A 10247-nucleotide genomic window follows, 5' to 3' on the forward strand; every position below is an offset into this window, starting at 1 on the left:
GAAGCCAAATAGACACGAGACAATGAAAACAATATAAAGAGGTGCACACCTATTGTCGTTGGACGTTGATCCACTGTTTTCGGGGTCCTCTTTCTTCACACTCTGAGTAGTTAAAAGTTTAGAAGCAGTCTTTGGCGCATCGTCAAACACAGAAAACAGATCCTCCATGATGCTTTTGAAGTTCCATGTGCTACAGTGCGGATTGGATTGGATCGCAACGTATTCGCCGCGAGCTCGACATGTAGGGGGCGACAGCGTCGCGCTGCTAGTGTGGATGGCATGCGGCTAAAAGGAGGAAATTATTCCACGTTTTGATTGGCTCCTGAAACCACTGTCAGTTGGGGACAAAAGTTAGGGACATTTAGGGAATTTGTTGTTGCAGTGAGCAGGCTTGATGTGGCTTCGCGCGTCGCCTCCTAGGGAATTCCCTGTAAGTAGCTGAGAGGAGGCGATGGCCAGTGTCTAGCAGCAGACGACGCAAGAAACGGCTGGAACTGACGCTTCCTTTTGTAATTACTTCAATTTTTACGGGTGTCTTGCTGAACGATTTTTTTAATGCGGAGCGTGCCTGCCTGACCGTGTCCATGGTGTCGCCCCGAGTTTGTCCTGCGCTGGTTCCTTTATTCTTAAAAAAACTTCAAAATTTCTTTCTCCTCTGTGTGGCCCTAATATATTACTGCTGGCCCGCGCCAACCAATAATCAGATTTGGAGGACGTCTTCTTCATTATTTCTCCGACACTTAATTACCTCTGCGTTTAAGTTTCTGCTTCTTTCAAGAACGATGAGAAAATCATCCGTTCACGGCTGCGAGATTTACTACAACCGCGCGTGCACCCGGGAGAACAGTTATCGCAATAGCAGTTTTACTTGTGCAGTGTGCCACATTTAAACTAAAAAGAAACGTAGGATAAGATACTGCCTTCTCTAGTCAGTTTCCAGATGTGGTCATTCCAAAATGCATATTTATTGGCAATAGATGGTAGCGTGGCTTATTTAGTGGATCTAAGTCTAAACAAATTTGTGTTATTGCAGTATGCTTGATTGCTATGACACTAGCCCTTTGTAGTAACCGATGTAAAGCAAGCATTAGATTGCTTCCAACTTACAGGCTTCAAGAGCAGAAGGCCAGTATTAAAATATGCAAAATCTTGAGAACCTGCTGTTGTAAGAGAACCTGCAGTGTAGCATCTCAATCTTAATGTCTTCTTGTGAAGACCTTTAACATGTTCCTCGGACAAATGTCTTATAACTTTTCAGCTTGAGAGGTAGTAGTAGTAGTATGTATTGTTGAATAAGGCGGACTTAGCCTTGCATAGCTGCCGGCAATTGCTCCGCCTAATCGTCCCCAATACCATATCAAATCTCTCAAAGTCATAACACCTCACTTAGTCCTAAAATAACAGACACGCAATGTCACCACACCTCACTTAGTCCTGTGGACTGCAAGAATCCGAGTAGGAGATGAGACACATCTCTTCGCACAATCCAGTGGTCCCTAGAAAAAATAATGTCCTCCGATGTAGCATGGGCACTCCTACTACTTGAATTGGTTGTGAATGTTGGCTACCTGGCAGTTCGTTTAAACTGCAGCATAAATACCAATAAGTGACCAGGGGACGATGACGTGCAAGTGCTTGGGTATTGTCCTCCATGTTATTTCCACGTTCCTGAACAATGTAAAAGGAATATACCAAATGAAGGAGACAGTTTTTAGTTTTATTTATTCCCAGTTTCACGGCCATAGAAGACGGCATATCAGAGGTGCTCAGCACAAACATTGTAGGTGCATCCAGATGCTTGTTGAGACCCCTGTCACTGAAAATTAAAAAAGAAATAGCATTTTGAAAACTGGTCAAGCACTACATATATTTCTTTAGGAGCCTCCCATTCACAATTCAAATGAACAAACAGCTTAAACACAGTACACTATTATTGTGTTGCTTGCGTGTATGTTTTTTAGTATGCGCGTGGACACTTTAGTATGCGCGTGGACGTTTCTGCTGTATCTTTTTTCCTTTATTTTTTTTCTTGTACGCACGTGGCAGAATTCTCTTATGTTATTATTCTTCGTTTAATCTGCTCAGGTACCACACCCCTCATTAATGTCAGTGGGGCCATAAGGGTATCTTGAATAAATAAACATAGAACACCAAATACATGGTGCTACATCTACAAATTAACGTTCCTGTAGCAGTTAAAAATTTATAAAATAAATAATAAAATGGCACATTTCCACACATTTCCTAATACAAATAAAAACACGGCCAACTCCAGCTTTCTTCAAAATTTTGTACTATACCAGTCTCTTTGAACCAGGCAAAAAAACTGTAAGCATCTTGAAAACAATTTTATTTGCACGTAAATTGCAGACAGCTTAAAAGGAGCCATGAAGAGAAAACACAAGTTTGGTTCATTCAAAAGATTGTCTCGTTAGAATCATACTGACACCACTTTTAACGTAAACTTCGCTCAAATAAGCTACATAATTACGAAAAACGGGAATGGTCATGCGACCCACCAGCTCATTCCCCGCAACAGAACCTATGATGTCACATGAGCTAAGCTCTGCGATTGGCGGAGGCTGGCAGAAGCAGACACAAATTAGGTAGAGCTGTAATTACAAACTAGACGAACGAGCGATTTGCGCTTAAATTTAGGGCACATTCTTTACAAAGCAATAAGAATGATGGGACAAACAGTGGAAGTTACGAAAGCACATGTAAACATAGAAGTACTGATGCATTCTGCTGTTCGTACTGCGCACAGCATGCTTGGTTTAGCAGCACAGCACTACGGGGCTTGGGGCTGTCTCAGACGACACTGGCCGATTGACGCAAGCAACGGTGTTTTACGTGACCCCATTTGTCGAGCGAGCACTGTTTCAGGGAACGAATATTTTCTCCCAGAACAAAAACAAGCCAGGTTTAAATGCGGGCAAACACAAACCAAACGCTTGCCACGGTATGGTGGCGCCATCTAGGTTACGGAACGTAAAAAAACGCGGGAACAAACCAACACCGCTGTACAGGGTGGAGACAACCTTTGAACGGTCCCGTCCCGCCGCAATTGGGCCAACGGGCTCAACGCGTTATTCTTTTCGTTTCCCATGAGACCTAGCAACGCGAAACAGACAATATGATTCAAACTTCTTCAGTAAACCGCGTTGCGGCGATAATTTTAGCGCGGTTTTGACACAATGACTTGCTTCGGCGGCGAGCGAGCAACCGAAAATGGCGGCGCCAGCGTATACGTGTCTCTACCCTGTACGGCGGATGCGTGAATCAAGGTACTCTAGGCTGCAGAGCGGTCGGTTCCTGTGATGTCACTTGGGACCACGAAAACGCACGATTGAGCGGGAAAATCAAAATTTTAACCTAAATTGTTTAATTTCTCAGTGAATAAAGCACCGTTTGTATCCGGACAAGCGCTGGGGGCACTATAAAACACGAAATATTTCGAATAAAACCAACTTGCATTTTCTCTTCATGGCTCCTTTAACTTAGGTGTCGCAGAAGCTGTTGTACAACAATGACTTACTTGCTCGTCTCTGTTTTTCTGATTTTGCCCTTCTACGAACAAGTCACATCCTACAGTCGCAATGAGGTTGGTCGACCTGTTAACAGTTACAAAATAGAAAGCTATTGTATTGTGCTTATTTCTAACATTATTTTAAAGTTCTTACTCTCACTCCTGTGACACCTAAGGCTGATTCAGCTGGAGAGCACCCCTATGTTGGCAGCAAATTCTATAGTGGTATGAAGTGGCAAAGATTTGGCAAAACAAAGCTTTTTTTGTGATGTAAGGATGATGCTCTACCAGGTGAGCGCAAGGGTGGAGATTGCTTCACCTTTGCACGATAATGCATTAATCACGACTAAGTTCAGTTAGGTGTCCTCGACATTTCAGAGAAGTGCCGAGCAAAAACTGTTTTGAAGAACAACTCAGAAATACTAATGGCCAGAAATGGGCGGCTGGGCGGCCAGAATGTTACGGTCTCTCTTAACTCCAAACTAAAAACAAGTCAGCTTAAAACAAGTAAAAAATACCTTAAAGGAGTAGCACCACTATTAAACGTTCATAGCATGATTAGGCTCTACTTAAAAGGAGTACTTGAAATATCAAAGCTGAGATAACTATGCAAAAAGTTTCCTTTGTAGCTGCAGATTTTAGTAGCAACCATTCAGTACAGTCGAACACGGATATATCGAACTCCAAGGGGATCGCGAAATAGTTCGATATATGAAAAATTCGATATAAAAAATATGGGCTCTGAGACCTCACCTATGGCGGACGATCACTTACCGATCGCCACATTCAAGAATAACAACTAATTCCGCACTCATGACGCAACAGGATGCTTTAAATCTGTGAAAAAAAATCGCTGATCTTGGCCTGCTTCTTCGTCCTGGGAATGAAATTAAAGACGCTGGTCTCGATCTTCTCGAGGCTGCACAACTAGAAAATTCCAGTAGTACGCTTCGCCTTCGCACACCACGCACAACACGCACGCAAAAGAAGAACAGCTCGCACGTACCACAAGAACTTTGAAGGTAACAATTCCAAGGCTCTCTGAACGGACTCCAACAAAGCGCTCGCCATGGTCATCTCCGAGAGAAACAGTGATCTCCGAAAGGTGCGGGACAACTCGCCAAACAGCAGCAACAGCAGCAAAATGCAAAAGAAGGAGGAGCCGCCAGCGCCTTCGTTCCCTCTTCCCTTTCCCGAGACGACATCGGGGGAAGACAGATTTAGAGAGAGAGAAAGAAAAACTCTTTTTCGGCAAGCCGGGGAACGTATGCAGCCGAAAAAAAAAGGGACGTGCGCAGTCGGGGCAGATGCCTGCCTCGCACTGTCACATTTTCCGAGCGTTCGGACTTGTGTGCCTAGAGAGATTTAGCATACCGGGCTCCGTCCGCTAACGCTACGGCGGCCGGTAGCGGGGCCCGACTGGGCAAGCGCAAATTCGTTCCGGTAGGGGGGATTAGTTCCGCAAGCCAGTTTTCGCCAAGCCCGCGCATTCCTTACATCTTCCTCAACCTCAATCGGGGGTGCAGCGACCGCCGAAGAGCACCTTCCAGCTTACGCGGCATTCGATATACCCAATGTCGGAAAAAATACGGTTCGATATAAACGTACGAATTCCTATACTTTTACACAGAATTTTCAAGGGGATAATTTACGAGTTCGATATAGACAATAATTCGATATACCCGTGTTCGATATATCCGTGTTCGACTGTATAACATATTTTAAATCAATTTTAATATTTGCATGCACAAGAAAGCTCCGAATGAATACCCTTTCGACACTGGCATAAGCAAGATACGTGGAGTGCCTCGCCATGCAGTTCGCCCCAAACTGCCGACATTAGGGCTCCAGTGACTTAGCCAACACACTGGCTGCTGATGGTGCACGCTGCACTGCCTTGTGAATCATGTCACAGTTTTGGGACTGATATCGTGTGGCCCAGACGTGTGCGGCCATGGCCAGCTTGGGCCACTCTAGGGCACGCATCTAGTCTGACCATGATGCAATGAGAACAGCGACATCAAGAGTGCCATTCTCTCATGGCGGCCGCCTTGGTGTTCGTTCTGTCCAAGCCAAAACTGACACGAATAAACAAGGCTCAAAATAATTATATATACTGAGGTTGACTATCTAATGTTCCAATCTATGATTCCTGGGCTGGTAGGCACCCATAGAAATGGGAAAAATGTAACACGAGAATTTCATACCAGTACTTTTTTAGAATATTTACATAGACAAATGAACTGCAAGCTAATGACCCTTTCTGCCAGTTGTTGCCCCCATCTGTCCACCATTCCTCAGCTGAGCATGAAAGACTGGTACAATAAAGTGTCAAGTTTAGATCTGACAAGTTTGCAAGCTCAGTGATTCACATTGAACTTTTTGTGAACTTTCTTTACAAGGATTTAACCTATAACCACTCCTCCCTGGCTTGGCTCATGTACAATGCTTAAGCTTCACGCACATACTGTACTTGGTACAGTTTCATTTACTAAAGTGAAGCCTCCAGCCTCTCGCTGATGTGTCTGTAGTCCACCCAAAATGCACTGCAGAAAGCCAACTTTTTCTAATGATGACGATTGTGGGTGAAGTGAACGCTTCCCGTGATCTGAATTGAACCTGGGTCCCTCATGTTATGAAGCTGACATCTATCCCATTGCGTCATTCCAGCACAGTCGAAGCAATCTGGATTTGCATAGAAGTGGAAAATTACACAGGAAATGTACACCTCCATCTAACGACAATGGTTGTACACTACAGAAGGTCATGGATTGCCTGCATCAGTAAAGCTCTAGAGAGCCCAACTGCAGCGCATCAGACCGTCCCAATAAGAAACAGGTGTTCAGTACTGGGCTGGTTAATTTGGTGTTGGACTTAATTTCGGAAAGCTTCACATCCCCCATTTTTGTCGTTTCAACAGATGGGCAGTTGATTTTTTGTTAAGTCTTCCCGTCAGTAACTAGGACACAGCCACATATTTGGTTGTCATACTACCAGGGTGGTCTGTGAGCAGACACAGTCTGTTTGTGGCTAATTTCGAGTGTACCACAAAACGACCCACTTGTGGAGGCATTCACCTGCTTTCCATGGGTACCCAGAAAGGATGTAGACCAAGCCTTGCTCTCCAGGCCCTGCACCAACATCGTAGGGGCCAAGTCCAAGCACTTCTTTTTTTCCACTGGAAGCCCTCCTATGCAGATGCTGCAGGAACAGGATTAAATGCTGTGTCAGCACAACTGAAAGTTGGGTAGGCTAATAATACATCTTTGAAAAACAAAATGCGTAAAAGATGGCGACGTGGAATAAGACCACACAGGACAACCGACTACAAGAAAAAGAACACACATACAGCACATTGTTTTGTGTTTTCTGCAAAAGCAGAAGTGGGCAATCTCTGCCGCATTGTTAATAACAAGGATTATTGAAGTAAAGGGAGGAACGAGTGCAGTGTTAACCTTGCGCAGCCTTCAGTTCATTGTACGATTGGCATGGTTTACAGAATTCCGTTGTCATGTAAGTCCGTGTATGTGGGCCAGACAGGACGCCGTCTAAGCGTCCATCTCGGAGAGCACTTGTTTACGGTAACGAAATCAACGGGTGCAAATCTTCCTGCACATGATAAAAAGTGTGGGTGCCACCCTTTGTTTGACGAGGCTGTGGTGTGTCCCTCCTGCCTGTACGCGTTATTTGTGTGCTTTCAAATTTTCAGTGGCTTTATGCCCTGCCACATCCTATTTGTCCCATATGCAGCTTCTTCCATTCACCTTCAATGTACACTTTACTGACAGTTGCTCCTGGTGCCTCCTCATAAAGGGCCCAAAATGCCGCTTAACCTTCACAGCCCCTTGGACGATCTGATTCTGCCGCTGTCATTTGGTCTATCCTTTCTCTCTCCCTCTTCCGTCTTTTTTGGCTCACGATTTCACGCTTTTGTTTTTCCCTTTGGCCGCGATATCCTTACGTTCTCTGCACAGAAGCGACGTTTTCCATTCCTCTCCCGCAACGCAACTTAACTGCCCGAAGAGCTAGAACGTTGATGCGTGCACACGGCATACTCGCGAGATTAACGCTATCAAACACACGCATACTTACGATCAAGGCACTGCACCTCACACATCCAGGACAGCGCTTCGGGGAGTACACGCCACTGGCTCGATCAAACTTGAGCAATGTTATGGGCTCCTACACAAAAGGAAAAATGAAACGCTTGAAACTGCGGCCGGAGTGTGAAAGGACATAACATCGTAATTTGAATTTAGCGTACGTGTGCTGCATACTTGGGCGAGAAACAGGGAGTGGGAAAAGAATCCACACGTACTACGTTGGATACACGAAGCAGGTGTTGGTTTGCGCGCCAACGTCTGGTTTGTCGTTTTCCACTGTGTCTGTTCCTCGCCCAAGTATGCAGCGCACGCTAAATTTGATTCAAGATTATACAAAAATCGTTCATCACAATACAGCTAGGAGGCCGAGCTAGGCGGCCACGTAAGCAAGAATTCACGCAGCTTTAGGGTACACAGTACAGTGGTATAAACACAAAAACTACAACAAACATAAAATAGCGATGTTACTGACCTTGCTGGGAAAATGAGCGCATCGATGCCCTCTTTTCCGCTCTTCCATGTCTGTGACTGCAAACGCCGGAGACCGGCATGGCTGATCTACGCTGAGCTCAGGTACGGGAGGCGATGGCTCAGGCTGCAAGTCTCTCTTGAAATGTCGTAGTAGGTATGTCGGATACGGAGATCGCATCAATACTAGCATTCACGGTATATTCACGCATCTGCAGCTTCACTTGGCAGCAATCAACACAAACACACGCTGGGTACTCAAATCGTTCACTCGGGGGACCCAGGGAAATGCTGCGCCTACTTCGGCGTTGTCCCTAGGCGCTCAAAAACAAGCCCAGTGACGTCACGTTTTGATCACGTGACCCAAGGATTTCTTTCCTCCTTTTAGCCGCTCCGGTGTGGATGCTCCGCTGAGCGGCCCGTAAGAATGCACACTGTGGGCGCGCTTCGTGCCTTTTTCCCGCCGTATGCGCGCACAAAAGGTGCAAACAAGAGTGGTATGCTGTAGTTCGGTTCCTCAACGTTCAATGTATAGCATGGAAGCGGCAGTCAGTTTTCATTACTACGCCAAAAAAAGCGACGACTCATCGGAAATCTCAGAATGGCTGTAATTGTGACAATGAACTTGTACGCTGTGGCTCGAAGCAAGCTAGATCTTTCCAGACTATGGCTTTGAGCCTTCAATAAAAGCATAAATAGAAACAAATCAGGAAGCCTCGATCTCTGAAATTCAGTTTACAACGGCAATCTCAATCACTTTCACGGGTAGCATGACGCATTCTTGCATTTGTGGGATGCCCTTAATGGTTAACACTACTTAACTGCCCCGAAATTCTTTCTAAGAGCTTACGATATTTTTTGTGTGTTCAAAAGGCAACATAAAATTACTGAATTTTGATCAGCGCGGAGATATAAATGTAACCGCTCTAACGGGTCTTTTAAATGAAATTTTAACGACTCTGAAGGAAGGTTTTATGAAGAACGGTTTCAGGTCACTTATTTACGGCTTTCGTCGCAAGTGCACTTGCGAATTGAATTGTCAACGCACGCAGTACAATCAGCATCTCATGTTTAGCTAGGTTTTCGCAAAGTGACAAGCAGGTTTCCAGTGTCAAACCAAGCTTCTGGGACCTCACAGTGAGCAGAAATTTTCTGTTACGGCTGCTCTGTTGACCATTTGCGTTCCTTTTAAAATCTAACAGGTGCCTGCAACAGCGAGATGTGTTTGCATTCTTGCATATAAGGTCGCTTACGAACCCTAAAGATGGCAATAAATGAAGGTGCGCTGTTGCAGATGTACTAAAACATTTCCTTTTTATTTCTAGTTGCGAATCAGCGCAACGGGTTCCCGGTAACTACTTTGTTTTGTAAACTGAATATCGCCTTTGTCTTGGCATTTAATTTTTGAGGATTAGTTAAAAAATGAAATTCTGTGTATTTAGTTTTTTTTCGGGAACGGGGTGGGGGTCCTGCCAACGTTGCAAGAGCAGCGAGAAGAGAACGCATGTAACGCGAAAAGCCAAACTATGGTTATCAGTATTACTTTATTTATTGATTGATTGATTATTGATTATTTATTGATCTTTATTGATTTCTGAGTTCTTAGTTCATGATTTCTCAGTTCATGTAGAATCTGTACTGTATATGCATTGTATTTGCCTATTATTGCATTATTTTTTATGAGGTTACTTTTGCAAGCGTTGTGGGAAAAAATTAAAAATAAACAGCGAGTTAAACTGAATATCGCCTTTGTCTTGGCATTTAATTTTTGAGGATTGGTTAAAAAATGAAATTCTGTGTATTTAGTTATTTTTCGGGAACGGGGTGGGGGTCCTGCCAACGTTGCAAGAGCAGCGAGAAGAGAACGCATGTAACGCGAAAAGCCAAACTATGGTTATCAGTATTACTTTATTTATTGATTGATTGATTATTGATTATTTATTGATCTTTATTGATTTCTGAGTTCTTAGTTCATGATTTCTCAGTTCATGTAGAATCTGTACTGTATATGCATTGTATTTGCCTATTATTGCATTATTTTTTATGAGGTTACTTTTGCAAGCGTTGTGGGAAAAAATTAAAAATAAACAACGAGTCATGGCACACACCCCTCACACATGTGGGCAACAACGTGCATTATATTACGC

At 44.2% G+C, this 10247-nt stretch overlaps 1 protein-coding gene and 1 long non-coding RNA gene across 3 annotated transcripts in view; both read right to left on the reverse strand.

The window, feature by feature from the left end:
• Mtr4 (exosome RNA helicase Mtr4) overlaps window positions 1–208 on the reverse strand; it is a 47001-nt gene extending 46793 nt beyond the window's left edge. For both annotated transcript variants that reach the window (XM_077693976.1, XM_077693977.1), the window contains exon 1: window positions 50–208. In XM_077693976.1, coding sequence (XP_077550102.1) covers window positions 50–168 — 119 coding nt within the window. In that variant the 5' untranslated portion in view covers window positions 169–208. The remainder of the gene's footprint in view (window positions 1–49) is intronic.
• Window positions 209–279: 71 nt separating this feature from the next.
• LOC144163156 (uncharacterized) lies at window positions 280–8485 on the reverse strand. Its single transcript, XR_013320847.1, has 4 exons — window positions 8105–8485; window positions 7622–7711; window positions 6607–6730; window positions 280–1816 (listed from the first exon to the last, which is right to left on the reverse strand). It is a non-coding gene; the product is annotated as an uncharacterized LOC144163156 (long non-coding RNA).
• Window positions 8486–10247: the final 1762 nt, after the last annotated feature.

This window comes from Haemaphysalis longicornis, unplaced genomic scaffold (genome assembly GCF_048455015.1).
Source record: "Haemaphysalis longicornis isolate Haplotype H1 unplaced genomic scaffold, Haemaphysalis longicornis Haplotype H1 scaffold_12, whole genome shotgun sequence".
NCBI classification, from domain to species: Eukaryota; Metazoa; Arthropoda; class Arachnida; order Ixodida; family Ixodidae; genus Haemaphysalis; species Haemaphysalis longicornis.